We start from the raw sequence: 12,790 nt of genomic DNA on the forward strand, positions 1-12,790 counted from the left end.
TTTTTGAGGAAGCCTTCAGGACACAAAGTCCCACACCGACAGACGCGACCCTTCGTCGGGAGGGAGGCAGGGCGCGGGGGCGGGGGCACCGCCGGGCCCCAGCCTCGGGCGCGCGTCACTCGGCACAAAGGAGACAGCAGGGAGGCGGCCGCGGGAGCCGATCTGCACTCGCCAGCCACTCGCGATTGCGGTTACAGACCTGCAGTTCCCCTCCCCCTCCCCACCCAGGCCCGCCTGCCCGCCCGCCGGCCTTTCTGTCTCCTCTCTCCCTCCGTACTGGCCGGCCCGGGTCCATTTCCGGGCTCGGGGTATTTGGTATCGATCTGGGCCGGGGGCGCGGGAGCAGGTGGCTGCGGCGGGGCAGCTGGGCCGCCAGCCTGCTGCGCCGGGGCCCGTCTCCCGCCGCCTTTGTCGCCAGTCCTTGCCCGGCGGCCCGCTCTGTCCTCCGGGCCCGCGCGCGCTGCCGGCCTGACTTTGCGCCGGGTCGGGCGCTGCTGCTGCTCCTGCTGCGCTCCGGGCCGCGCTCGGTGCCGACGGCCGCCGGGAAGCGGGAGGCGAAGGGCAGCCCGGAGCCCGGGCCAACATGGCTGAAGTCACCATCGACCAATCCAAGCTGCCGGGAGTCAAGGAAGGTAGGGGCCGGGCCGTGGAGCGCGCGCCGGGGCCCCTCCGGCTTCCAGCCCGGCGTCCCTCCCGGCGAGGGCGTCGTCTCGGCGTCCCCAGCGGCGCTCGCTCGGCGCCCACCTGGTGCCGGCCCGCCCTGGCCGGGAGGGAATTGAATTCAGGCTCTGCTGTGGGACCTTGGGCAAGTCACTTTCGTTCTGAGCCTCAGTTTTCTCCTACACGAGGAGATTGTGGGAGAGAGGTCAGCACCACCCTCATCAAGTGGTTGTGCAAAGGTTCTCGGGAAGAGAAATGCCGTTAGTGAATGCTCCAGAGCAGGGAGATGTGTCCTAAAAATTCAGGCCCAGTCTAGCTAACTTGAAGGCTAGGAAGTGGGGAAGGGTTGACGTTCAGTTCCTTGTGGAGCCTTTGTTTTGAAACTTGACTCTTTCCCTCCTTCTGTCTACTTTTCCTAGCCCTGCGTCTGGCTGGCTGACTTTCCCACCTTCCTCCAGGTTTAAAAGTTTAGTCTGGGCACTGCCCAGCGCAAGCAGCGGATGGGAAGCTGCTATAAATGAGCATTTTCTCACAAAAAGCACTAAGCAAGGGGGAGCAGGGGACTCACTGTGACCTTGATTTTTACTGGCTCCGTATACTGAGGTCCAGAAAAATCAAGATTGATTAGTATTGGTCTGGCTTGGCTTCTAGCAAGTAGCCCACTGACTTCTTGTTCCTCGTCTTCAGCCAGACCTAGCATTTTTTTTTTTTTTTTTCAACTGAGATCTTGGGTGCTGGATCGCCTTAATCTTTAGTGATCTTTGGCTGTTATTTTGACCTTGGGAAGCATGGAAGTCCCAGAGTGCTATCCGGGCTTGCAGAGGTTGTCTTTGTAGTGGATGTTATTTGTTTCAGCTGACTCTTGTGGTCTTCGTTGTCTTGGGAATATGGAATTGAAAATAAGAATCTTTGCTTTCTTGGAACTGCGTGTTTCATTGCCAACCTGATTTGATTCAAAGGGGCTTGTGGGTGCTCAGGCTGACCCCAGAATCCGAAGAAAGCTTGCCTGCTTGATGTCCCAGAGTTCCAAACACTAGGCGATTTTATGTAGAATTTTTAATTGGGCTGGGCCTGTCCTGTTGTTCCTGAAGGATGTTAAGAGTTTAGGCCTGAGATTTTTATCAAATAGTGTTTTTCAACCTTTCAGTTCCTAACCTGGCTTTGGTGAAGATTCTGGCATTCATATGTAAATGAACTTTTCTTAACACTGTCAAGTCTGGAGCCTAAGAGATAGGAAAGGCAAATTTACACTTTGGAAGTCCAGGTCTTTGAGATTGTCATTAACCTTTCTGGTATGAGAGAGAGAGAGAGAGAGAGAGAGAAAACAACCTTAATATGTAAAGTATTAGGTAGTGCTAAGATTTTACCCAGCTCCCTGTATGTCAGTGACCTGAAACAAACTTGAAACTCACTTTCTGTGTATGCATTTATATTACTCTTAGGTCTTCTGGTTTCTAACCGAGACATGAATGGTTTATTCTAGTATATTCTTTCTTAAGGGTTTCAACAAACACTTTCCATCTGTAAATGCAAAATTTTTCCATTGCTAAACTCCGGAGTTTAACACATTTGGATTGCTTTTATTTTGCACAACATGGTGTTTGGCAGTCGCGTTTACATGATATGGTAAAGTGGTAAGGACATTTCTGTGGCTGTTTCATTAAGTTAGAATTAAGTATCGATTTACTTTGAAGGTGGTCCGAAATTGTTGAGAAGATTATTGTCTATGTAAGCATCTGATTTTTCTAGTTCAAAGATCATCAAAGGAAGTGATACACTATACTAGGAATGTGCTAATGGTGGTGTGGTTTTTGATCTGGGAAGTATTCACATCGAATAAAGTGTATCTGTCCCTAATATAACTCTTAATTATAGCCAGTTGCTCCCTAACGATGTTTCTGGACCCTAATTAAAGAAAATAAAGTTGGTGTCCATGATTGGATAAAACAAACACAAACATTGAGACTTCTTAATACTGAAACTCCAACTCAGTTTGAAAAGGAAGTTTAGTAATAATTTGCTTAATATTCTGGCACAGATTTTTAAACTCCAGTTTTAAAAATCTGTCTCCTCTACTTCTATCAATCTAAACCTTTATATACAATTACAATTTGGGATCATGGGGTAGATTCCAATAGAGATTGAGAAGAATAATGCAGTGGATGCCTGTCCCTTCCCACTGCCCTTTTCTTTAGGAGAGGATGGGGAGCCCTGGGACTTTTGTTGTGAACTTCTCAACAGAGGTCATGGGTAGCAGCTGACATCAGGGAAAGAGACTATTTGAAAGCTTTTTTTTTCTAGGTTAAAGTCGAATGCTTGCTTATTTAGTTTTAAGATGGCCAAAGATATTCAACATTTGGACAGGCCTTTGAAAAAAATAACTACAGCAGTATTTTTACTTTGGGAAATCTCTTAAAATAGGAGACAAAGGGACATGTGCGAGTTCTTATGCAGTGAAAAGAATTAAGTCTAACTAAATGTCAACACACATCATTATTTCTGGTTTAAAACCATATTTGGAACATGTAAATACTTTTTGTAATGGAAATACTGTTGCCATTGTTTGGTGGTAGTGCTTTATTTCTTCTGAAACGTTTGAGGTTCTTTGCCACAAGATTGAAAATAATTCTCAGCCACTTTTTATCAGTAGATGTGTAACTCAAATGCACCATGCAGTTTGTGAGTGCTAGACAAAGGTATTCTCAAATAGACAAAGGTTCCAACAATATTCCGAAAGTCTTTTAGTTTAGATCAGAGCTCCGCCCCCCCCCCCCAAAAAAAAGAGCACTTTTCATTAGTTAACAAGCTTAGAGTTTTGGTAAATTTTAGCTTCTTCGCTGAATCTTCTTTCTGAAACCGCAATCCACACTCCCCACTTTTTTTTCCTCTCTCCAGTCTGATTCCCATCTCTCTACTTAGTTTTAATTGCTCACCAATCACTAATCTTGCCCTTTCCGCCATCTAACAGAGGTTTCACATTATCTTCAAGTTTTGGTCTGAGTGCTGTAGCCTGTCCATCAAAGCCATTTCTAGACCCTTTAAAGTTTATTAACTCCTTTGCAGTTTTTTAGTCACTAGCGTTTTCCCACTTTTAGCCATTGAGCACTTATGTATCAACCCTCCCATCTTCTACCAGGGCTAACCTTCTTTTTTCTTTCCTTTCAGCAGTAAGAAATTTTATTATGTGTTATATATCCTTATTGTCCTTCAACTGGAAGTTTCCACCGTCTCCAAAGTTAGTTAACTCTGTGTGTTTGTGTGCAGGCACGTGTGCACCTGAGTGCAGTCACGATTAGCATCTGAAATTGGTGCACTTGGTAGAGACATTTCTTGAAATAAAGGTAGCTAGCTATTCTGAGAGCAAATCCTTTTTCTTTCGTGAAAGACAAAAGTTAATACATTTTCTGAAGTATGCCTAGAAAGCACTGATTCATTTTAGGTCCAGGACACCCCAGTGGCATAATGGGGTAAATTAAGTTAATGGCATAAATCCAGAACTTTAAGGGGAAGAATACAAAATTATGTTTGGTGCAGTGAATAAACCAGGTAGTCCCAGAGATCTAAAGCATACCACACGCACACTGGGTACCTAATGCGATGGTGGTCTCTGAGAGGTGCATTATCTGGCTCCAGGGCAAACTCACTTTCTGTTTTCTGCAAAATTCCACAGCAGTTTTTTTTGTTGTTGTTGTTATCGTCTTTTAATGAGACCACGGCTAGATCTTGAGTTAGGAGGTTTGTGTCTTGCTTTTCCTTACCCTCATCTGGCTTCAGGTCTTTCACATAGCCAGCAAAGTTTCAGCAAATATTTGAATGTGTGAATGAATGAATGAGTAAATCATGAATACTAGATGCTCCCTTTTAGTTTAGGAATCCTATCTCTGGCATAATTTCATATTCCTTCTCAGAGCATAAGCTCTTTTTTTGTGTGTGTGTTTTTTTAATTTATTTATTTTATAAATTTATTTTTATTTATTTTTGGCTGTGTTGGGTCTTTGTTGCTGCGTGCAGGCTCTCTGTGGTTGCAGCGAGCGGGGGCTACTCTTTGTTGCTGTGCACGGGCTTCTTATTGCAGCGGCTTCTCTTGTTGCGGAGCACGGGCTCTAGGCGCACGGGCTTCAGTAGTTGTGGCAGGCGGGCTCAGTAGTTGTGGCAGGCGGGCTTAGTTGCTCTGCGGCATGTGGGATCTTCCCGGACCAGGATTCGAACCTTTGTCCCCTGCATTAGCAGGCGGATTCTTAACCACTGTGCCACCAGGAAAGTCCTCAGAGCATAAGCTCTTAAAGGGCAGAGATAATGCCTTTTAACTATGGGCATCATGTATCTTAGTGCCGCTATTAACTTTATAAAAACTTTTAATCTATTTTTCTAATGTTTTTTCTTCTCTGATCTTCGCTGTGGTGGAGATGCAGTCCTGTAGAATTCAAAGAGTTGTTGTAAAGAACCCTTGAAATTCCGTACGTGCATCCAGAATGCCTCTCACATAAGGGGAAAAAACATCTTTCAGTTTATTGCTATATGCAGGTATGCAGTACCTTCTTAAATGAATCAGTGATTTTTAAAAAATGAAATAGCTGTTAATTGTAAAATAAAGATTATCTTAATGATTTGAGAAATGCTTTTTTTTTTTTTTTTAAACTAACAAGTACATAAAGGACAACTTCTCCCTTGTGGGAAACTGTAAAGTTAATTGCTATTTTAAAAAAAGGATCTCAGAGTAGAAAGCATTAAAAACCACTGATCTAGGCCAGCCAGATTTTCCAGATGAAAATCTGAGAGCCAGGATGGGAAAGTGAGTTGTATCAAACCGCTGAGGCTAAGTATCTAAAAATTGTCACATGGGGCCTAGCCTTAGAAAAGTTCAAAACTGAGTATTCACACAGCTCAGTCTTCCCTGCTCTCTCCTTTCCCACCTTCCCCTTCCTTTCCTGTCTCCTCCCTTCCTCTCTCTTCCTTTGTTCCCTCTCACTCTTCTTCTCTTTCTTTTAAATTATTCTGTAGATGCATAAGAATCATTCCTCATGTATTCCGTTAATACTGTCATTTAAAACAGTGGAATAAAAATAATGAATGACAAAACAATTCCAGAGATTTTTCTCAACTTATTTTAGGGATAATGTTTGATATGAACGTTAATGAGTTAACATAGGTTTCATTTTATTTTTTAATTAAAAGCTTTTTTTTTTAGGTTTTTATTTCGATTCAGCAAATGAATTACTGGGTGAACTACAGGAGGTCATACTCCTGCCTCAGTGTTTTTTTCTACCTAGAAAATGCATTTCTTCTCTGGTATACTCAGCTGAAGGGGCTAATGTTTAGAGGCTTGGACATTTTAAGAAGTTTAAACATATTAGGGAAATAAAGAAAGCCATAGGCTATGTTTTTTTCTCTAGTTCTTTTCAAGAACATAGAAGTTTTGATTGAGATAAATGAATTTTTGCCTCAGTAACAAAAAGCAGTGTGATACCACAAAACTTAAGTGAACTCTGCTTGAAATGCCAGTTCTCTAAGTACAGGAGTGTATTTTAAAATTAACTACCCTGACCTATAAGGGGAAAAAAATAAACCTTATCACAGCTACATTTGCAGTTTCAGATGTAGCCACTGGAAGGGCTGTTGGATTAATGTTTTTAACTGATGACCTATTTAAAAGTGTCCTGTGCTTCAAACCTGTAAAATTAGGGTACCCTAGATCCTAAATAAGACCTACAAAGGATCATTGGTCTTATATACCTTGGGGATTATTTAGACTATTTATTCCCAGATGTTTGAATTTAGAAACCAGTACAAAAGAGTTCCTAGATACTACTTTTAAAAGGACACGACAAACATGCATACTCAAAACAACTGTTTTTTTTGGTCATTATTAGCATTAAAACACATAAACACACACACATTAAGATATGTAGGTCTTCATATAATAGTTGGTAACCATACACTGACATAAAAACATTGAAAGCTTTCTGATAAACCAGAACCAATGTAAAACCAGTCTTGCTTGTTGTATATCAGTGTTTTTTTTTCTTTTTAGTCAAATTCATTGATGTATAATTCACGTACAGTAAAAACGCATCCTTCTTAGTATGCAGTTCTGAGTTTGGACAAATGTATAGTCTTGTACCCACCACAGCAGTCAAGATACAGAACAGTTACATAACCCCCAGACTGCTCCACCCTTTTCCCCACCTCCACCAACCGCTGATGTGTTTGCTGTCCCTATAGTTTTGCCTTTACAAAAATGTCATATACATGGGATCATCCAATAAGTTGCTTTTTGAGTTTGGCTTCTTTCGCTTACCATAATACATCTGATATCATGTGTGCATCAGTAATTTTGTTCTTTTTTATTGCTGAGTTCCAGTGTATGGCTGTACCACCATTTGCTTATCCATTCACTGGTTGACGAACACTGGGGTGTTTTCACTTTTGGTGGTTATAAATAGTCTCTGTAAACATTCGTATACAGGTTTTTTTTGGGGGGTGAACATGTTTTCATTTCTCTTGGGTAAGCACCTAGGGTAGGATTACTGGGTCATATGGTGAATGTATGTTTAGCTTTATAAGAAACTGCCAAACTTTTTCAAAGTGGCCTGTACCGTTTTGCATTCCCACAAGCAAAGTATGTGAGCTCCAATTGCTCTGCATCCTTGTCTGCACTTTACATTGTCAAGATATATTTTTTAAAAATTTTAACTATTTTTTTAAGGGTTTAAATTCTGGTTTTGTTGTTTCGTAGCTGTGTGATCTAAATTTTAAGTGTAATATTATCTTATGTGGCTTTAATTTGCATTTCTCTAATGACTAATGATTGGAGCCTCTTTTCTTGTGCGTATTTCCCATTCTCATATCGTTTGTCGAAGGAGTGTGTGTTCTAAGCTTTGCCTTTAAAACAAAAATCAGACTGTTTTCTTTTTATTGAGTTTTGAGGGTTCTTTACATATTCTGAATTCAAGTCTTCTATCAGATAAATATTTTGAAAATGTCGGTGGTCTTTAAACCTTGGTGTAACATTAGGATGATGTGGGGAGCTTTGCTATAAACATATTCCTGCCCTACTTGATATCAGCTGAATCTCTTGGAGATGGTCCCGGGAATCTATAGTTTTTTATATCTAGATTATACTCTTGGACTTACAATAGACATTTGGAACATATGACTAAGAATACTGTGGCCACCCTAATGCAGGGATTGATCCTACCCTACTCTGATTTTTTTAAGCTTTTGCATTGGCAACTCATTTCTTTATCAGGGTTAAAGAATGGGCAGTATTTTTTTTTTTTTTCCTTTTAGTAATTGAAATTAGTTCCTCTAAGAGAGGGGTTTGCAAACTATGGCCTATGGGCCACCGCTTGTTTTTATACGAGTGAGCTGAAGATAGTCTTTACATTTTTTAATGATTTAAAAAAAGAGGAAGAAGAATGTTTTGTGACAGGTAAAAATTATATGGAATTCAAATTTCAATGCCTAAAGTTTTATTGGAACATAACTTTGCTCATTTGTTTACATATTGTCTGTGGCTGCCTTCATGCTGCGAATGCTGAGATGAGTGTCATTATAACAGAGACTATGATCAGCAAAGCTTAAATTCTTTACTATCTGGTACTTTGTAGAAAAACAATAATTTCTTTGGGACCATTTCAGTGAAACCGTTTAAAAAACTTCCCTATTTAATCTTTTTTGATATTTCAGTTATCACTATGAACATTTATCAAAACTTTTCTTAATTATAGTGGTGCCCTGTTGGGGACTATTATTGGCTGAACTCGTGTAGCATGTTTTATTTTTGTAGTGACTTTTAAAAATACAGGCTTACATCCTGATTTTTATTTTACTTTTTTTTAAGAAGAAAATGTGCTCTCCCTATAAATTTCTAGGGACTTCACAATTGATTATCAAGGTAGAAATCTTATGTAAAGTGAGAATAATCCATATGCCAACTCTGAGTAAGGATCTGTGGGGCTTTCATGAGTGAAGTGCCTGAGTAAACAAGTTCAACTTCTAAAAAGTTTGCTTATGATTCTTAGCTTCTTACTTGTTACTGGTTCTCCTCAAAACATGTTACGAACATTTGCATGAATGAAGTGCCACTTTGTCTCCTTGGAAACTTGTATCAGAAGTACCTCGGTTGATTTACCACTAAACTTTGAAGGCCTAGCGTGTGATGGGCATTTCTAGTCCTGATACAGCTTCTCAATGACCAAACACCAGGGGAGTCCCCACTGGACTTTTTTGGCTTTTATTTTTGTAATGAGTCATAAAGACTGAGTCACTTTCCATTAGCATTACTCCAGGACTTTTAACTGCATATAGTAAAAGCACAAATGACTTACAAGGATATCTTTCCCTCTTCATTGCCTCCCCATCAACAAATTTTTTTGCCTGTTGACTATATAGAGGAGTCCATGATTCACTTTAGGTATTAAATTCACTAATTTTTGAGTAGCACTTCCCACCAAATACTTTAAAATATTAGCTTCGTCTTTCATATTATGAAATTCAGCAAAATACAGAATGTTAGGGTTGGCAAATACTTTCGAAACGTTTTTATTGTCTAGATGGGAAACCAGAAGTAGAGGAAGAGAAACAAGGGACTTGATTAAGATTCATATCCTCTCATCTGCACGTTGAGATTGGCTTGACATCTGCCAGCAGCTATTTTGGAAAGGACTATGCACTCTCAGTGTCTGCATTTACAGATCACTTTCTGGCTTTGCTTACAAATGGTTCCTTATCCTGTCAGTGATTGCTGGACTCTAACTTGCCATGTCTGCTTCTGTTGTTTTCCCAGTTTTCCATGGTCAGACCTCATTATTTTAAATTGGGCTTTAGTGTACCCATGAAGCATTTCTTCTTTTCTTTTCCCCTTGTAAGTTACCCCATTAAAACTCCACAGAACTAATGTTTGAAAGATCATTTTGGCTATGTGTGTATATTGGAAGGGACAAGCTGAAGGTTTAGAAAATGGCTGGGGAGCTATTATTGATAGACTCCAGTTTACTGTGCTTTTAACATCCCTGAATTCCAGGAACTTGGTTGCAGTGGCACTCAGGCTCCCCCAAAATAGGATAATTACTGAGGCTTAAAGGCAGCGCTGCCAAATAATTTATAGGCCAAACCCAGACACTTTGTGAGTAAAAAGGGTTATTCTAATAATTTTACCAGAATAGGTGTATGCTGGTGACCACACAACTGCAAGACACATTGCTGAAATACCACAGGCAGCTGGATGTGGTGAGTAAGCAAGGTCCTTGTTAAAAAACCCTTTCTAGATATGAAATGTAAAGTTTTTGTTGACACTTAAAACCTGAAGGGTACCTGTTTCCCATATACTGTCTTGAGGTTCTTAATGTGTTTTCTATTTCATAATTGATTACTAAGTGAAATCTGCTCAATTGGAGATAGTAGGAATAATTAAGTTTTCATTTAGCTCTTCATATGTGGGTTTCCGAAAATTCTACATTTTTTTTAACGCGGGCCTCTCACTGTTGTGGCCTTTCCTGTTGTGGAGCACAGGCTCCGGACGCGCAGGCTCAGCGACCATGGCTCACGGGCCCAGCCGCTCCGCGGCATGTGGGATCTTTCCGGACCAGGGCACGAACCTGCGTCCCCTGCATCGGCAGGCAGACTCTGAACCACTGCGCCACCAGGGAAGCCCCTAAAATTCTACTGTTAATTAGTTAGTTTTCTTTTTGTTTCCTGTTTATTGGTTCTCCCCATTTATTCCCCCTGAATGTGGAGAATGGGTGTTGAAATTTGTGTAATTGAAGGGAGGTAAGAAATGCACACATTTCTGATTCCTACTTACTTGGCAGTATGTAATATAAGTATCATTTTCTTCATCTTAAATAGAGTAGGAGGCTACCATTTTACTCTGTGCATTTCTGCTGTGTATCTTTTAAGTAACTGAGCTCCTCCTAGAATTATTTTGCAGTATTTGCTCTTGTTTACTGATACATTAAATAATTTGTCCAGATTGAAAGGAAGCTTGTATAAAATTTAACTTAAGCAGACTGACTTCTTTGGAAAGGGGAAGTACTTTGAACCTAGACTTGTTAAGCCTTGGTTTCACATCTCATCTTTCCTACTCATTTGATGTAAGGTCTCAGAGAAAACACTCAGTATCTCTAAGCTTCACTTTCCTTATCTGTTTATTGGAGATAATATTTACTGTGTCTAATATATGGACTTTCCATGAGAGTTAATTGAAGAAATGGATATGAAAGTATTTTGCAAAATGCGGTGTTATACATTCAGTCTCAGTGATATTACTGTTCAAGTTACCCTAAAATACTCCAACTTTTCCTTTTTCCAGACCATTGTTATTTGAGCCCTAATCCTCTGCATGGTATTTCCTTCTATACTATCTAAATATAGCATATTTCTATCCTCTCATCCTCTCACTACCTCCCCAGGCCCAGCTCAAATGCTGATTCTCAGTTAAGTCTACCCTGTTTCTTTCCTGTGTATCTTTTTAACTTACTTCCTTAAGCAACATGTCTCATCCTCTGTATTGGTCTGAGAGCTCTCCATCAAGACAAGACTGGTAGCTGACTGATCTCAGTACTACTTGGGGATCCTTACCCATAGGAGATACTCCAGAAAACTTGTCAGAGTATCTGACAGCTTATGTTCAGTGGGCAGACTGACCTGAGCTAACTGAACTAATGGCACTAGAATAAGGGCTATGATCATTTGCATGAATTCACTGGGATAGGAATAGAGGATTAGAAGCAATCATTTTTACTTTTTGTTGCATGAAATTTCCCCATCTCTCACATGTCTGTAGGGGACTGATTGGTGTTAAGGTTAACTCAAGGCCAAAACACATAGTAGGCTCCTTTGGAAGCAATGATCTTACCTGTTTACGGATTGATTTTAGTTAAGTAAGACCCTGTTCAAGTGTGTACATTTTCCAGGATTGTGATCTGGTATCATTTTGTTGCTGTTACTAAAGGATCCAATTAGTTTCTTAGATGGTATTGGATTCTATTCAGACTTTTTATGTTTACTGTTTTCTCCTTTAAATTTATTTTTAGGTAAAGGGGTCAAAGTTCTTATAAAGTTTTAACTAAACAGGTCACATGTAACATGTATTTTTTAAGTTCTTGGTTATAGAGTTCCTGATTGTGAAGAATCTGAATATTTTGAGTTGGAAACTAAAAAGATGAATGTACAGATTATAAACCTGGTATGGTCTATGATCAAGAGAGGGTGGGAAAGCGTGAGCAAAAGAGCTCAAGAATTTTTGCTTTGGGAGTGGATACGTTTAATTCATACTTATTTTAGGATGGTTTTCTAAATTAGGGCATACTGCGTAGTCTCTTTCAGCTTCATGTGGTGTATTAGAAGTTAACGCTGTTTTAAAAACATGCAGTGCTACAAAAACCAATTTATACTTCTAAGTAGATATTATAGCAGTTTTTAAAAATCATCAAAATGACTTTGAATTCTTAAAAAACAAGTGAGAAAGTGAATCAATCCTTTAGAGCAGAAAGGTGTTTGGACAGCTTGTTTTCCTGTTCACAGATGCAGGCTGCCCCTGATTTTCTTTCACTTCCTCTTCAGGGGAATTACATGACAGCCAAATATACTATAGGATAACCAAATATACCATACTGAAACCAGTTTCAGTAGCAGTACATAGAGAAATCCAAGGCATTTAGAACACATTCTAGTTGAACTTAAATTTGGTGATCTTCAAGAAGACTTCTGAATATTGAGGGTGTTCGCTTTCCCAGGCTGTACTCTGTTCATTGGGCCCCAGGTTAACCTTTTAGTAAATAGTACTGTCCATAATTGCGTTCATTGGACAGTGAATGAATGATAACATGGTCTCATTTTACCATGATACTGAAGGCTCTGTGAGAACTGCTAGTTGAGACAGGATAAGTCTACCTTTTTATAAGTCACTAGATTGAACAAAAGGTTATTTTAAGATTTATTGGTGGTTAAGGCTACTATACGTAAAATAAGGTGGATAAAAGTGGATGTTTGCCATTTTGTATGGTAGAAATGGTAAAACCAACAACAGCAATGAAGAAAGCAATATTTGGTACAGGAGAAAGTTAGCATAACAGTCATCCTGTATGGGTAGTCTTTTATATAGGCTGTGGTTATGACATTTTAGATG

The 12,790-nt window shown here is 40.0% G+C and overlaps 1 protein-coding gene across 2 annotated transcripts in view; it reads left to right on the forward strand.

Annotated features, from left to right (window-relative positions):
* The first annotated feature begins 299 nt into the window (after positions 1-299).
* Positions 300-12,790, forward strand: part of CCDC50 (coiled-coil domain containing 50) — a 65,986-nt gene continuing 53,495 nt past the window's right edge. For both annotated transcript variants that reach the window (XM_082654453.1, XM_082654454.1), the window contains exon 1: positions 300-632. In XM_082654453.1, coding sequence (XP_082510579.1) covers positions 584-632 — 49 coding nt within the window. In that variant the 5' untranslated portion in view covers positions 300-583. The remainder of the gene's footprint in view (positions 633-12,790) is intronic.

The sequence above is a fragment of the Grampus griseus genome (genome assembly GCF_964374135.1).
Source record: "Grampus griseus genome assembly, chromosome: 5".
Classification (NCBI taxonomy): domain Eukaryota; kingdom Metazoa; phylum Chordata; class Mammalia; order Artiodactyla; family Delphinidae; genus Grampus; species Grampus griseus.